This window comes from Pseudorasbora parva, chromosome 9 (genome assembly GCF_024679245.1).
Source record: "Pseudorasbora parva isolate DD20220531a chromosome 9, ASM2467924v1, whole genome shotgun sequence".
NCBI lineage: Eukaryota > Metazoa > Chordata > Actinopteri > Cypriniformes > Gobionidae > Pseudorasbora > Pseudorasbora parva.
In genome coordinates, this window is record NC_090180.1 from 32,321,442 (window position 1) to 32,339,101 (window position 17,660).

Here is a 17,660-nt window from a genome sequence, read left to right on the forward strand (position 1 = left end):
CCATGATGTTGTCTAAAGAAAAATTGTTTACTAGGAAGGGAATCCTTTTTTAAGACTCATGATTTAACATGACAAAACAATCTATGCAATATGTTTATAAACAGGCAGAAAGTATTTTACTGCTATAATGGGATTATGCATACCATTTTATCATTAAAAAAAGAAAAACATTTACCACACACATATTTCTGCAATTTGTAATATAGTGGTATATTTTCAATTTGATTAATGATAGTGTCATGGAACAACGGTAGCAAAGGGTTATAAAAATACTTATTATTCAATGAAAAATTAAATTTCAATGTTGTATTTCTTCAACACAACTGACCTGAACCATAAACAACTTACTGGCAACTTGCATTTCTGGGGGCTGAAACCAATTATTTTATGACAAAGCTTGTCTTTAAGAAGTAAATATTTACGTTAAAGTTTTTATCAGTTCAATAACTGTTTGTTTATCACTTAATATTTTGCTTTATAAATTCACCTCCACAACACTGGTTTTGATTACCGTATACAAGATTTTTGTCATTAATGCACTTCCATAGATGTGATTTAAGCTGCAGTTGCAGTGGTGAGGAACTTCATGGACCTAGACTCTGCAAGCAGTTGCAACACAAATTTCCACATTCATTACAGCTTAAACGATTTCTACACTTTCAAATCATAGTGTTTGGTGTTATCAGACAACAGCTACCGCTGTCATGTCATACTGACATAACTGCATTGTTCTCAGAAACCTAATAGCAACACAAGAGCTTCATTTATAGTAGACTAAGAATTATATTATTATTAAAAAATTGCATCATTATATTCATTTGTTCTGTAGTAGAGATAAGGAAACTCAACAGACTCAATATATACAGTATCAGGGTTATATAAAAATCATGGGGAAAGCAGAAAATGGGCATAGAGGAATCACTGGTGACTGTACATAGCTGAACTACATGTTGATTTTCATCTACCGGATGTCTTGCCACAGGGCAAGCTGGGACCAACTGATACTCACCGCATGTGCATCTCGGTGGGCCATCAGGATTGCAAAGTTAGTCAGGTGACTGCAGGAGCAGGTGGTGTGAGTCTTGTTTGTGGCCAGGAGTTTACAGCCTTGTGTTGACCAGTATCCTACCATGCTCCGCTCTGAATAGTTCCAAAACGAGCAGTTTGGGTTGAAGTAGTTCTCAGTCTAATAAATAAAGAAAAATGTAATTTTATTTAATTGACATCTGCAAGGTTTTGAGATTTGAACCTCTTGATAACAAAGCCACAATGTTTTATACTCAAACAGTACATTTTCATTGATCAACAATCTCTATTAACTCTTTCCCAGCCAGTGTTTTATTTTTAAGTTGCCAGTCAGCACCAACAGATTTTCATAGACCCAGGAAAGTTCAAAACTGAGAAAATAAAGTTTTGTCATAGACTTTATCCGGATGGGATTCAGGACGATCCAAATGATGATCAAAACACAGATGGATTAGACCGAGTCCATCAACACCCTTAAAGCTTTACAGCTGTTTCCTCTTCATTTCATTCAGTAACATTAGGGAAGTTTTGATTGATATGCCGCTTAATGTTGGATGATTGCGATAGATTACATGTGGGTAAGCAATGCTTCTATCTGCTCCTTCTGGTTTACACAGATCACTTTTTTCACTTATTTTTGGATCCAGAGATGCTGCACTCTTTCAGACGATGAGTAACAGCGCCTCCTACCGTATAACAGTGAAAACACCGATCGGCGGAAAAACTCTAGCCTGACAAGCCAGACCCACATAAAGATGTTGGGTCTGGAAATTGGAAGGGCTCAATTCGGGGGGCGGGGATAAATAAACAGTTGTCTTTCAAAGTCCCTCTGTGCGCAATAGAATAGCGCTACAACCAACCAGAGCAACGATAAAACGGTGAAGATGTTCAAGAGTCGCGGCCAAAGCCAATTCGAAAGACCGCAGTTCGTCAGCTTCTTTACTTCAAATAGCATGTGGAACCGCGGCAATTCTGCCTTCATTATGTTAAGCCCGCCCACTGACTCCATACACAATGTGATTGGCCTGACCAGAGTTTGTTTTTTCCAGCTCGTAAGTTGCTACTTCTGCAAATTAGATTTGCTGCGACTAGGGTGCGGCTAGAATTTTTAGGCTAGAAAAACTTGTTGACATTGTCAATGGCGGGGGAAGAGTTAAGAATGTTTTTCGAGGCTTAACTCTAGAATCAAAAGGCACAAATGACTTGCCCATTCAAAATAACATGGTCTGTAACTTAAATTACATCAATAAGACATTCCAGTTACATGAACGGTTTTTAAATCTTTCTTCTTTTTACACTCCGATGAACACAAATAGGCAAAATAAAACACTTATAAAACTTCATCTGAGTTCTTACATCCAAATGCTCCAGCGTGAAGATGACAGGTTCCGACACGAACACGCGGCTGGATTCTTTGTTGATGGAGGCGGAGAGGATGTGGGAGTTGACTGTCAGGGTGTGGTTTCTGACTCCGCCCTCACTCATCAGTCTCACCGTGGCGTTCTCCGTACTGAGATAATGCCCCAAGTGCTTATAAAGGACAAAAACCAGCTTGGCAATACCTTGAGTAAATGAATGATGAGAGAAGATGCTACGTTATTGCTTGCTGCATTGTGATTGGCAAACAAACACAACTCAAACAACTTGGGTAAAATGGCTTTTGGGTTTCATTTTTCCTTTTAAATAAAAGTACTAGGAGATTTTGTTTATTATTTTGAATGTTCAGATCAAAGATAGTAGATCTAACAAGCATGCAAAGAAGACATGGATGCATGTAAAGTGTGTATAAGAGTAGCTTGCAGTGTGGTACTTTATGGCCTTCATTACATCCTACAGATCAGGACATTAACGAAAGCCGGGTGCACACTGTGTGATTTTGCCCATGATTTGGCCGTCTGAGACACATTTTGCAAATCCTAAAAGATTTCTCTGATCCTAGGCTAAAATCTGACATCTTTGATCATTAGTTTGACATGTTCACCGGCAGCCGATTAATGACCGCTGCGTTTAAATTTTACCTCAGACGAAATTCTGGCAGTGTCAGAAGATTTGACACACAATCCTGCAGTGTGACTTCTCCTACAAAGAGCGTCAAATATCTCGGTTTTTCAAGACAAACTATGACCAAAACGAGAGCTAGAGATTTCTTTGTAGCCACCATTTCAGTCCTGCGTGTAATGCAGCTCACTTTCACCGAACGCTTCATTCATTGATGATATAAAAACTCCAGATGAGTTTTCTTGCGTGCGTCTGTTTTTAGCACGCCTTGACTATCGTACAGTCTGACATTAATGTCAACTGAGATCTGACAGCGGGGATCATGTTCATACAGTCCGACAAGGAACATTCGCAAAGGATTTTGAAAAATCGCACAGTGTGCAGGACCCATAAGCATCTGAAGTTCTTCATTCAAGTATTTCAAATGACCATAACCTTGGATTTATTTACCGTTTTTACTGTTCATCTTGACCATGTTCGCTGAGAGTTGAATTGTGGCTCCTCTTTTGCTGGTCTGTGGAAACCTGAAGTCCTGAATTTGGCCGTCGGTGCTCAACACATAAACGTCCAGCACTGAATGAAGAAAGAAATCAGATTGAAAACAACTGCAATTGCATAAACTCCCCGGGAAGTTCTCGCATTCTTCAGTCAGATGGAAATTAAGGACTGTTTCTCTGCTCCATTAAGTCTATGTGAGGTCATTTAATTAAATCAAGACATTGTGCACGTAAAAGGGACTGAATTGAGAAGAAAGCAATACAGCTGTGTTTCAAGGTTTCCTATTGCCGCTCAGGCCACAGCCAATCAATTCTCTGCAAAGCTGCCGCATCATATAATTTTCAAATGAGAGGTAGAGAATAATAAGGTGTGCACTGTAATGTAAGAAGCTGTTTTCACTTTAACAAAAAAATGCTGTTAACTTAACGTGTGCCTAATTTTAAGGGGGACAAAACCCTATTCATTACCTTCTAATAAAATTGGCATCTTTAACTGAAAGATGACATCCTTTTTTACAGCCACCACTCTGAGTGTTGTTTTGATTTCTGACATTGATTTCCCATATGTGTGAAAGCAAGAGATCTGACAGCTATGGTTTGACAGACCTCGTTTAACACAACACCACCAAAAAAACAGGTACACAAACCAGCCTGAGGTGAAAATCAAGGCAGTGAGCAAAGTTTTAAAAGGGGAAAATGCCGTAACCCAGAGACCTGTGCAGTGAAATGAAATGACAGATGAGTGCACAAAGCTGACTTGTATGTATGAATGAGATCACATTACTAATAAATTCCACTGGCAGGGCTTGGCTTGGATTCATACTATGTGAATGGTTGAAGGCCGCACATGCTGAGACCGGAACTAAACCTATTTGGTTTCAGCACTTCTCCAGTGATGAATGCATTCATGGAGCATTGCAAACAGAACAATATCCACACGCACTCGAGATAATAGCTCGGTGACATGTCTGATTTGTCTGCGGACCTTACCACTTTTGTAATCACTCTGATGATGATTTTAACATTTAAAGAAGACCCATTTTGCCCTTGATGTTGTTCAGGACTTATTGCACAGGTGGCAACCTATCACGGTGCCACACTTGAATACACTGAGCTCCTGAGAGCGACCCATTCATTCACAAATGTTTGCAGAAGCAGTCTGCATGCCTAGATGCTTGGTTTTAAACACCTGTGGACATGGAAGTGATTGGAACATTCAGTGATTTGGAGGGGTGTCCCCAATACCTTTGGCAATCTAGTGTATATTTCTCTAAAAGCCTTGAAGATGCTGCCACAGTTCTTATGGATCTAGTCTGTGTTTTTTCTGTCTCTTCATATATTCCCAGACAGACTCAATAATGGTGAAAACAGATCTCTATGTGGAAACCAGATCGTCTCTTGTCGGATTCCTCACGCATACAATTATTATTACAATTAATGGCAAAAGGAATGTTTGGAAATAAAGTGATATTAATTACTGACATAGTCCCATTGTCAATTTGGTGAACAATCTAACATGCCTGAGACTTTTGCACAGTACTAAATAAAACCTTAGAATGACAAAAAGTATTTTAGTTTACTTTTGACTACATTTTGAACTATTTTATACAAGATTTGAATAGGATTATTTTGTACCATTCTGATATAAAAGTACAAAGAGAATTAAAATACATTACTTCTGTTTTATTAACAATATGAACTGCATTAAACATTACTCAGGCTTTTCCAAACTGGGGTTCGTTAAAGAACTGCAGTGGGTTCGAGAGTTGATGAAAAGCTAATAATTAATCAAATAATATGTATTAAATATTTACGGTTGATGAGAAATGTAGAGTTTTACAGCACAGTAATGTTTTTGCCATGCGTCTCCTTGAAAATTTAATCATTTGTGTAAATCCAGTGGTCAAATGCTCTGTGGCCTCTCCATTTTCTGTGTAGATGTAGTCACCTGATTTGTGGCTGTTGGTGCAATTCCACAAAACCAAAACACTTTCTGAATGTATATAAGCCAACACGGGCTCAGTGGAAACACCTCTATCCACACTACGAAACTCCAAACATGTATCTAAACATAAAAATCACTGCAGTTTCCATCTGAAAAGAGCCCTGGAGCCAGTAAAACAGCAACAACTTTTATTCATTTTAACTAGAGTTGCTCAATTCTGGCTAAATCACAATTTATTTTTGTTTAAAACTGAGATTATGATTCTTCCACGATTCTGAAGACAACAAAACAAAATAACGTGTAATTTATTAGAGGCTCTGACAAAGTGTTAATTTCTGCAGTCTTTATTAACGAATGAATGATTCAATGACTCACTCAAAGACTTCACTTTTTTCATGACTGGATGAATCAGTGTTTTTGAACAAATCTCTTGAATGAATGATTCAATAAAATATGATTTTTTGTTTTTTTAATCACTTGCAATGATAAAATCTTTATTTGAAGCGTCAAGTTTCTTTCTAAAGGTGATTTTCCCTATTTTGATCACTTCCATATGCATCAGTGTTTATATCCGAACTATAAACTTTTATCCCAGTACTCATTAGATAATCTGAATGAGAATAAGAGAAATAATGATACTGTGTGGTTGAAAAGACTGTTAGTGAAGCGGTTTCATAGCTATATACAAGGCAACAGCTTTCTCTGGATCAAAGCGCAAATCTGAATCACTGTGTCAAAGGTTTAATAGTAACAGACAAATCATTGACATTTAGGATTGAGATCACCATCTTTTACTGATCGTGCAGCTCTACTTTTAACACAAGTTATGATTAAAGGGTCATTTTTGCATGGTTCCTTGAATAATACTATGCTATGACCTTAAAAGACTTGTGCATTAGTTTGTAAATGACGACATTTTTACGTTTGCATCACATAAGCAGCTCAATATGAAAGTGTGGCGAAACGTGCAAAAGCAACGTAATATCATTTTGCAGGAATGTCGGCATAGGCACATTTTTTCAATAAACCTAGGGTGATGTACATGGCAGGTTTTTCTTAATAATGTAAATAATTCAGGGGAATAAATAAATGCATGAATATTTTACTTGTGTGATTAATTTTTCATCAATAAAAAGGTAGCTGTGTTCGGATTGTGAGTATTTTAAAACGTTACATAACCTAACTAGATAAAAAAAATCAAAAATCAAATAAAAAAAATATATATAAAAAAGTTTATCAAGGCAAACTTTGAAGTTGGTTTGAGAAAGCTTGACTAGAAAGTTTTTTTTTTTAAGTTTTAAAAGCTTGAGGTTAAAAGGCTTTAAGTTTAAAACAGTTTAAATATGGATGGATGGATCGATGGATGGATGGATGGATGGATGGATGGATGGATGGATGGATGGATGGATGGATGGATGGCCTTGCTAGCATGACTTAAGGATGGATGGATGGAGTTTGTGAACAGTGAGGAATTCTAAACCTTGGTTAGCAAACTCAAGAAAGGTCATTAGCTACATCCAGCCTGAAATCAAACTGACAAAAGCAACCTGAGATTCTCTGTAAACTCCTGTACAGCTGCCAAAGCCTCACATTCCTGCACTATTCACAGGAGATGCTCGTATCTGTGGCTGTAAATAGCAATCAGCACAATGATTTCTTGAGCCCAGATCGAGTCTGCCGGGAAAGCTTCTCTAAATTAAGCAGCCCGACCGTCAGAGTCGTGTAGGATTGCTTTGTTTCTTCAGCAGGAAAGCTGATATCTGCAGATGGATGTGTGCTAGCAAAAGCACTGTTGGTTACTGTCATCTAAAAGACTCAGCAAAAGAAGTGTTGTAACCTACAGGCAAGCCAAACTGCCCGAAACACACTTCCTTCCGATCTTGCTTATTATATTATTATACTATAACCTCCCTGATACAACACAAACAGCGTATTCAATAAACTGGCAATTACCTTCTTTATCTAACCATGTACAAAATCAAGAGCTTCATTAGAAACGAATGCCACAGCAAGCAGATGAAGACATACATTGTGTATATACATGAACACAAAGATAATTATCCGGAAAGGCTCATAGAACTGAGCAGGGTCCATGAAACCCACTGAAGACGTTCTGCTGCTGCAGTATGGTGGATTTGCATACTGTCTGATATGCTAGTTGCCTGAATAATTAATCATGTATCTGCTCTCTATACTGTCTTTACCTCTGAGGAGCTGGCCCTAAATATGCCTTTCAGATACTTGACTGTTCCAGCCGCAGTGCAGACATGCACAAAAACACTTTAAACACTTGCTAAGTTTTCCTTTACCAGCAACGTCAACACTTTTACTGTAGCAGGGCTGTCAACAAGGCTGAAAAAAATCACTTCTTCTCTAAAATATTTCCAAAGGCATGATTTCAGTTATTGAAAAAGATCAGCGAGACAGATTTCTAAGCCAACAGTCCACAAGAGGGTGCAACAACAAATATAACCCTAACAGCACCATGTCATAATATATTATTTATTGCAAAGGGGGAACGTGCATTTATTTGAAAGTAAAGTGCATACAATTATAAAATGAAAACTGTAACCTTGGCTCTCGGGCCAGATACAGTTTTAATTTTCAACAAGTTGTTTTGATGAAAATCTCAAGCAAGTTTGGCCAGTATTTCAAAATATTATTTTTCAAGTTTAAGTTGACAAGAAAGTGCTAATTTAAACATTTGATATATTGATGTGCACTACCATTCAAAAGTTTGAGGTCAGTAAGATTTTATTGTTGAAAAAAGTCTCTTATTTGCTAAAAAATACAGTAATATCATGAAATGTTATTGCAATTTAAATTACTGTTTTCTATGTGAATATATGAAAGTGTAATTTATTCCTGTGATAAAAAAGCTGAATTTTCAGCATCATTACTGCAGTCTGGTGATCTAGGGCTCCAGAATATATATCCAAATAAAATCAATAAGGTGATATGGTTTAGAGCAACTGTCAAATCGTGCAGACAGGGATTTAATTAAATAGAAGAGTATGTGTGAAACGGACCTCCAGCTGCTCCAACCCAAATAAAACGTTTGTTCGTTTGAAAATTAAATTAAGACATACATTTTAGTAATGTAGTTTTTATTTTGCTCAATATATTATTTTGTAATTATCCCAATAAAAATTGCAATTATAATAATTCTAATATACAAAATTAGTCAAAAACAGAATATAAAATATATTTTTTTATTTAAATCACCCCACTCATTCTAAAAGGATTGTTTGTAAATAAAGCTATTCACGTCATCTGGTGAAAATTTTTGTATATCATTTATATTTATATCATTTATATATATATATATATATATATATATATATATATATATATATATATATATACACACATACACACAGGTGCTGGTCATATACTTAGAATATCATCAAAAAGTTATTTCACTAATTCCATTCAAAAAGTGAAACTTGTATATTATATTCATTCATTACACACATACTGATATGTTTCAAATGTTTATTTCTTTTAATTTTGATGATTATAACTAACAACTAAGGAAAATCCCAAATTCAGTATCTCAGAAAATTAGAATATTGCTTAAGACCAATACAAAGAAAGGATTTTTGGAAATTTTGGCAAACTGAAAAGTATGAACATGAAAAGTATGAGCATGTACAGCACTCAATACTTAGTTGGGGCTCCTTTTGCCTGAATTACTGCAGCAATGCGGCGTGGCATGGAGTCGATCTGTCTGTGGCACTGCTCAGGTGTTATGAGAGCCCAGGTTTCTCTGATAGTGGCCTTCAGCTCTTCTGCATTGTTGGGTTTGGCATATCACATCTTCCTCTTCAAAATACCCCATAGATTTTCTATAGGGTTAAGGTTAGACGAGTTTGCTGGTCAATTAAGAACAGGGATACCATTCCTTAAACCAGTTACAGGTTGCTTTGGCACTGTGTGCAGGTGCCAAGTCCTGTTGAAAAATGAAATCTGCATCTCCATAGAGTTGGTCAGCAGCAGGAAGCTGAAGTGCTCTAAAACTTCCTGGTAAACGGCTGCAATGAACTTGGATCTCAGAAAAACAGAGTGGACCAACACCAGCAGATGACATGACACCCCAAACCATCGCTGACTGGAAACTTTACACTGGACCTCAAGCAATGTGAATTGTGTGCCTCTCCTCTCTTCCTCTGGGGCCCTGATTTCCAAAGGAAATGCAAAATTTACTTTCATCAGAGAACATAACTTTGGACCACACTTAGCAGCCCTTGCATACCATGTCTTGCATACGTCTGTGTGTAGTGGTTCTTGAAACACTGACTCCAGCTGCAGTCCACTCTTTGTGAATCTCCTACACATTTTTGAATGGGTTTTGGTTCACAAACCTCTCCAGGGTACGGCTATCCCTACTGCTTACTTTTTCCTTCCTTTCGCCTCTCTATTAATGTGCTTGGACACAGAGCTCTGTGAACAGCCAGCCTCTTTTGCAATGACATATTGTCTCTTGCCCTCCTTGTGCAAGGTGTCAATGATCGTCTATTGGACAACTGTCGAGTCAGCAGACTTCCTCAAGATTGTGTAGTCTACAGAACTAGACTGAGAGACCATTTAAAGGCCTTTGCAGGTGTTTTGAGTTAAATAGCTGATTAGAGTCTGGCACCAGGTGTCTTCAATATTGAACCTTTTCACAATATTCTAATTTTCTGAGATACTGAATTTGGGATTTTGCTTAGTTGTAAGTTATAATCAAAATTAAAAGAAATAAACATTTGAAATATACCAGTCTGTGTGTAATGAATATAATATACAAGTTTCACTTTTTGAATGGAATTAGTGAAAAAAAATCAACTTTTTGATGATATTCTAATTATATGACCAGCACCTATATATATATATACAATTTTGTTTTAAACTCAAAAGCATTAGTTGGCTTGGGCTTCTTTGAAAGACTTTATAGTGTGATGGAAAAACAGCTAAAGTATAAAGGCAAAGAATTAAATTTATACCACAGGTATAAGGGTTTAACAAGTGTTAAGGGTTTAAAGTTTCAGAAAATAATAACTTGGAGAAAAAAAAAGATTGCAATGCAAGACTGATCTCTACATCCAAACACACAGTACCTTAAAAATGACCTATTATGCCCTTATAAAAAGTGCTCTACTAGAATAGGTTTTCCTGCTTATTTCCCCATATTCTCCACTGTTGCAGCTCCTCTCTTCTCAGTCTGTCAGTAACACTCTGTTTAGTTCCTGTCTCTATAAAGCCCCTCCTTCTGAAAAGCACAATGTGCTCTGATTTGTCCGCTGGTGCAGTGTGCTGTGATTGGTCAAGCGCTTCCAGCGAGTTTGAGAAATGTCCCGCCCTTACCATAACACACTACTAAGTAACTCATCTAGGTCACGCCCCTTTATTCTGCATATTCATTGTTTAAATGAGGAATATTGTGACATGTTCGTTCCAGGAAGAAAACTCAAGACTACAATGGAGGCGTTTCAGGGAGTTCAGAAAAACTGACACTGATATAGAGAATATGTGAGAATGTGAAGGATGTGTGTACTTTTTCCATCTCTGAACTTGAGACTGTCTTAAGTAAAATACTGTATTCTCTTATATGAGCACAAAGGCATATGAAATCATATGATGTCCAAAAATGTGTACTGTGTTAACTGGCAGTTGGTTTTAGAATGGTGGGTAACATAATTAGAAATTTGGAGCTTTTTGGCACCGGTTGAAGTAGCTGAACTGACCTTTCTACCCCTTCCAAGTATTCCTGCCAATTCTATTTCCTTCCGCTTTGGTTTTCATAATTAGCCTTTACTCCTGGAAGACTCCATTAGTCATTAAGTGGCAGCTGTGACAGGTGGCTCGAATCGAAACTTCATCAGTTATATGGAAAGATGCCGGCTAAGATGAAATGACTTACTGATGTTCTCGGCAGGCACTCTGACGACAGCGGGCTCTATCAGGTTGTCTGCAAGGACAAAGGCTCCTTCCTCCAGGGTATCTAGTAACATAGTGGCGGCATGCGTTTGCTCAGTGGAATTCATGTCCTCCCAGGATTTAAGGGCTTCTGGCCTCAGGAGGTTGTCAACCGTGTCCACAATGGCCTGTAACCATGGAAACAAGGGAAATGACAGGCAGTTGATATTTTTTCTAAACTTTCCATGGGAATAAAAAAGGATTGAGCACATGGAATACACCGGGGACAGCAGAAGCAAATGAGACTTGTGACACGCAACAACAACTATAATGGGAAATGAAACACTTTCTGAAACTGTACAAGTAGTGTAATTTGAGCAAAAATATGCTGTTTGATTTCATGGCTCAACAGCTAATGTGTTGTGTGTGTTTATGCCACCTTTCATTAGAGATCACAGGGACTGTAAACACATTTTCAGGTTCAAAAATAACACTTTTATCCAATTCCATTATAGACTTTTCTCTGCATCCATACTGGACACAAGGGTCTGCTTGGTTATCCCACACAAACAGCAACCCACTGCTATACCATCTACTTGATTGTCAAATTAATTTCCCTGTTGGGGATCAATAATGCATCCCTTCCTATCTGAAACAGGATCTAACTGCAATGCTGTCACAAAAGTCTTTTTGTAAAATAAAAAAAAACACACGATCTGACTGGAAGTGGCTTGCAGATAATAGGAAAGACTCTAGAAAATGGGATGTTCTCATTTGTATCCAAGAAAAATCATTAGAACACCATTCAAATAAAGAGTTCCAAGGCGACAAATTAAATAATAGTCAGAGAAACTGTGTTTTCTCTAGGGATGCACTGATATGGTAATTTTGTCCGATACTGAATTCTTTATACTTGAAAGCTGAAAACCAGTATATTGTCTGATACATTTTTATATGATTTTTGGGCCTCACTTTATATTAAGTGGCCTTAACTAGTATGTACTTTTAATTAAAATGTTAGTACGTAGTAGTTAAGGTCACTTAATATAAATTGGGTCCGATTTTCCTTTTTTGATTCCATTCATATTTTAAGCAATTCAAAACCACCAAGATAGGGGTGTGCATCTGAAGTGTCTCAGCTGAAGGAAATAATTCATTATTTATCGGCTTTAATATATAGGTACATTTTTCTTATCATCCGATAACAATAACATTAAAAATGTATATATATTGGCCGATATATAGTATCATATTTGAAACAACAAACTTTGATGGTCCGTTGCGTATGATAAAGTTAGAATATGAAGATGAAAACAATACATTTTATTAAGGGCAAAATAGAGAAAAAATATGCATTTTGGTACAGATGCTGATATTTATTTGGCAAAAACTATAATGCACATCAATGAGATCTTTATAACATTGTAGCAGATACTTACATACATGTATATAAATATCAGTTGTCATTCTATATCTGCCAAAAATAAGTCTACGTAAGATGATAATGAATGCTCAGTTTTGTGATCAAAGCTCTGTTGTTTTATTGTGGAGGGCAAAAGCAATAAGTGTAGTATTTAAAATCCTCAAACAGAACCAATTTATGCACATCTGTGTAGATTTCTTATGTAAATTAAATTTAAGAAATACATGTAAATTTAATTCAAAGCAATAATTTATGTAAGCATGAGAATTTACTCACACTTTTGATCAGTTGATTTGCAAGGAAGTATTCTAAATATATGTTTAAGATGGTTAAAGTCCAAGTGAACCTGAAGTAGCAAGTGAGTTTTCTTCAGTGTTGTGACGTATTTTCAAGTGAAACGTATTATTGAATAAAGGGCGGGGTTTTAACTCGCGCTCCTCCTCTCCGTCTCTCGCTCATAGCAGACGAAAGTTTGGAGGGGAGTGGTTAGGCATTTTAAAACCTAAGCCCTCAAACTGCGTCATCTGAGAAGGAACACGGTTTCCAGACGGGAAGTAACTTTTCAGATTCTGATTAAAGATTACCGCGACAAACAATTTTCTTTCTGTTTATTAACTTGCACTGATTAATTGTTCACTCTAAGACCTTTAATATGTGCAAACAATGTAAATATGGTCAATTTTGATTTCATGAGGACTATAAAATTAATATTTATCCTTAAAAATGTAAAAAAAAAGTCCCCCCAAAACATTCATGTTATAATGCTAAATGTAAAAAATATCAATTGAAAGGGTAAATTTATCAACAAAATGATTTACAATATTAAAGGTGATGTAAGATTATTTTGTCCCCTTGAAGTAAATCATTTTATCTCTTAAAAACCTATCTTTGATCAACAAAACAACATATTTAAACTTTTTTTCCCTGTGAATTTTTTTTCATGCCTTAAAATAGCTTGAATGCAACTTACACCCTTGCTTCATTTAGTACGTGGATTCATGAATATGCAAACTATCCCTGCCTCAACTCACCCAAACCAGCTCAGAGATCCACTCGCTCAACTTTACAACGTTGGACACATAACGGTAATTAATATGATTAGCCATTTGCTTGATATAAATAATCTGATAAATAAACCAGGATAATCTGGCTTCTCTTGAGACTTCCCTGCTTCAGGGCATAGTTAATGATATGCTAAAGCCTGACCCACAGATTGGCGTGATTTGTTACGAGGTAGTTTGCGATGTCAGAAACAGCAGCGTCTTTAGATCACTGCAGTTTTAAAGAGAAAATATTCAGCAATCGTGTTGACTTATTGCTTGGCACATGGTTTGGTAAAGCATATTAATAACACACAGACATCGATTTTCACCACAGGGGGACTTTAAAATACATTCTCTAAACCAGGTTTATGGTTAATTAACTACTCTACGTATTAACTAGTCATTCATGGGTTCGCTCAGATCTTTCATCTCTCCAGCTCAACCAATAACATGAGTTTGGAGGTGTGGCTGCTACAGTAGCAGGTGGAGCCCGAGGGTGTTTAGCCACTGTAGGACCATGACTGACACGGCAAATGGGAAAAGACATTCAGCTTCGGTTACAGCAGTGCAAGCCAAACTCACTGCATTTAGACCTTAAATGGACACTTCATTACTAGATAGCACCATCATGCACCCTTTCAGAAAGACACATTTATAATGTTTACTCAGCTTTTAATTGCTGTGGCACGCCGTGTCCAAAAATGCATCCAGTGCAAATCTATTGGATGGGTTTATTATTTTAAACGAGACTCTTGCATTCTCTTTTGACGGGGTTAGCCTACTCAATTACTTACTCATGACATAAAGCAATATGTAGCTAATATGTTGGACATGATATTGAAAGTAAACCTATGTTTATCTGTTAAAACATCCCTTCACAAGCACCAGTTAAAGCTGTGTTTGAGTTGTCGCGCGAAAGGAGCGTTTGCAAAATGTGTTAGATTTTTGTAATTCCGCTAGATGCCACAAGTGTCGTGGAAACTACATACTTCACCTTTAATTTCACTCTGAACTTCTAAAGGACTTGCAAAAGTCCATGCACGGGGTCCCAGACGGGGTGACCCGTTACCTGTTGAGATTGTGAGAGGATCTCATTACCACAGAGCCCTTGAATGACATGGAGTATTTGTAGGACACTAAACCCTTGATCGCTCCAGAGACTCCCCCTGCAATTAGTCTACAGTAAGTCAAAAGCATCTGCTGGGCCACAAGAGGTGTTCACAGCCCTCTTCTTAGTTATTACGGCAAGTTATTACGGACAGCGATTGATGGAGTACTGTGTGGGCTGTCTGAAGTGTGCGTGGCCTTGTGGGCTATAACGTTTCTTTCAGAGCTGACGCTTTGCTGAAGGCATACAGCCACATGCACTGCTACCAATTATGACGGCATCCGCCATTACCAAGAGACAGACACAAAAATAACAGTGAGAAATAACTCTCTCTGCAGTTAAGTCTGGGAAGGGACCTTGAAAATCACTGGGGTCTTTTAAACTTAGAATTAACATGCAACCTGTTTCCGGATGTTGTCATTGAAAAGACAAGTGTAAATGCGTTTGTGATCAGAATGTTATCCAATCTGTGCGTCCGGGTACAGAGGTAGTCATAAGCCCTATTCGGACGGTAAATGTTTCTCGTGGGGTTGTAAGGTATTTCCATCATTTACAGGGGCTAGTCTGTGATTTTATTGCCGTCCGAATCTAGAATGTCAGTGTTTTTCTCCCACCACTCGCGTAAAAATTTTTTTTCAAGAGTTTTCAAGAAAAGATTGCTTCAAAATTAACTATTTGTATGCTTTTCGACTATAGTGGATCACTTCTTGTTGCGTTTCCCTAGCCTGACAAGCCAGACCCACATCAAGATGTTTGGTCTGGAAACCCATTGACAGGGCTCAATCCGAGAGGTGGGATAAACGGTCAAACTCCTTCTGCACGCAATTGGATAGCGGTACGAGCTCTGCTTCACATTGCTGTGGTTGGTTGTAGGCTGCAACGTGAAGCGGAGCTAGCTGATAGATTAAACATTCGCTGTATCCGGTCTGCAAAACTCCGAACACATCTTCCCTTTTTAAGAATGATTTCAGTGCCGCTCTTTGTTCTTTTCTCAGAGAAAAGCTTAACGGCAAGTCTCCCAGAGTCGCGGTCAAAGCCGATCCGAAAGACTGCCGTTTGCCAGCTTCTGTGTTTACTAGTAGCACGCAAGCGCAACTCAGATGTCATTATGCTAAGCCCCGCACACCGACTCTATACACGATGTGATTGGCCCGACCAGAGTTTGGCTTTTACAGCTCAGAAGTGTTTTGAGAGTTGCTAGACGACACTCGCAGCAGATTAGATTGTAATTTGGATGTATTTTAAAGATGTTACCTACACTTGCCTACTGAAATGCTGCAAAGTATTTAAAAGCATAAGCTTTTATCACCACTCAAGAGGAAAAAAACATAAACATTTAAAAGGAGCCCTTATTACGGCAGTAATTAATGTTATACAAGTTAAATTTGCAGCACTGTATTAACTTACTTCCCCTCCTTTCCACATTTTTAAAAATACATCTTCCTTTTTTAAACAGGAGATTTAAATAATTTAATATTTTCTTATTATTAAATTAAAAATAATTTTATTATTATTCTAAGCATACGACATTTTTACAGCAGAAAAACAATCATTTGATCACGTGAGCAGTGTTCCCAGGTGCGGATCACAAAACTCGCTCCTCCACCGTGAATAAATCGTTATCCGAATGCACAAGTTTTATCACTGAGGTGGCATGCAAATTTATTTTTACAGACGTCCCCATGACAAACAATTACCGTCCGAATAGGGCTACTGACGTATTGTGATCGTATTGTGCGAGAAAATCAAGAGCGGACTTTGCAAAATGAAACATGAAAAACGTTGTCAGTGTTGCTCTCCATTAGAATTACAACTTCCAATTTCTACTATAAAGCGGTTCTCTGTGTATTTGTGTTTTTAATCGCAGACGTCTGACCTCGAAGGACTGAACAGAAGAAGAGAACCCTGAGAAGATTTAAGGCTGTTGTGTACTCTTCAAGAATAGAGAAAAAAATTCTCGCTCCCAGGGGTGGTTTGAGAGTTCTCACAGCTTGTTCTCGACACCGTCTGAGCAGAACTTTTTTCTTGTAGGTGTCCAAGAACTATTATGTGATTGGTTAGAAATGAATTGGCCGGAGTTAATTCTGTTCTTGGTGGAGACTCAGAGCCTTACCCAATATTACTTAGTCTTTACAGACCAATGGTAGTTTTGAAGGTGTTTACCAGCCAGACCGATCTATTATGGAAAGTTGTCTTTGTAAAGCTGTTTCAAACTCCCGAAACGAACACAAAAGACTTATTTTGTTCTTCGGTTTGGCTTAAAATGAGTGCTGTCAACGTTAACGTGTTAACGCATGCAGTTAATTTAACTCAGTTTAAAATGTTAAAAATATATAAAGCAGCATTCCTTTTTTTCTGTCATCCTTGGGCTACCTCATGTTCATGCAAATGAGTTAAACCATTCAAGTGCGAAAAGACAGAAGAGAACGCGCTGTCTGTGAATGTCTTGACGGTGACACACACACGAAACACACGCACGCACAGACAGCGCACCAGAATAAAGTTCTCTTTTGCGCTTGTATAAAACATAACACAGAATTATGCCAAAATGGCCGTTTTTGTTGAGTATTCTCATAATGTCGTTCATTGTCTTCTCTTCCGGATATGTTTTCAATCCTCAAATAAAGACTTGAACGGTTATGAATCAGCGTATTGATTCATGATTCGGATCGCCAATGTCACGTGATTTCAGAAGTTTGGCAGTTTGACACGCGATCCAAAT

General features: G+C 37.6%; 1 protein-coding gene across 11 annotated transcripts in view; it reads right to left on the bottom strand.

Annotated features, from left to right (window-relative positions):
* LOC137088889 (adhesion G protein-coupled receptor L2-like) overlaps window positions 1-17,660 on the bottom strand; it is a 161,441-nt gene that overhangs the window by 39,702 nt on the left and 104,079 nt on the right. For all 11 annotated transcript variants that reach the window (XM_067452259.1, XM_067452263.1, XM_067452264.1 and 8 more), the window contains 4 exons: window positions 11,369-11,552; window positions 3,475-3,597; window positions 2,383-2,588; window positions 1,010-1,186 (listed from right to left, as the gene is read on the bottom strand). In XM_067452259.1, coding sequence (XP_067308360.1) covers window positions 1,010-1,186; window positions 2,383-2,588; window positions 3,475-3,597; window positions 11,369-11,552 — 690 coding nt within the window. The remainder of the gene's footprint in view (window positions 1-1,009; window positions 1,187-2,382; window positions 2,589-3,474; window positions 3,598-11,368; window positions 11,553-17,660) is intronic.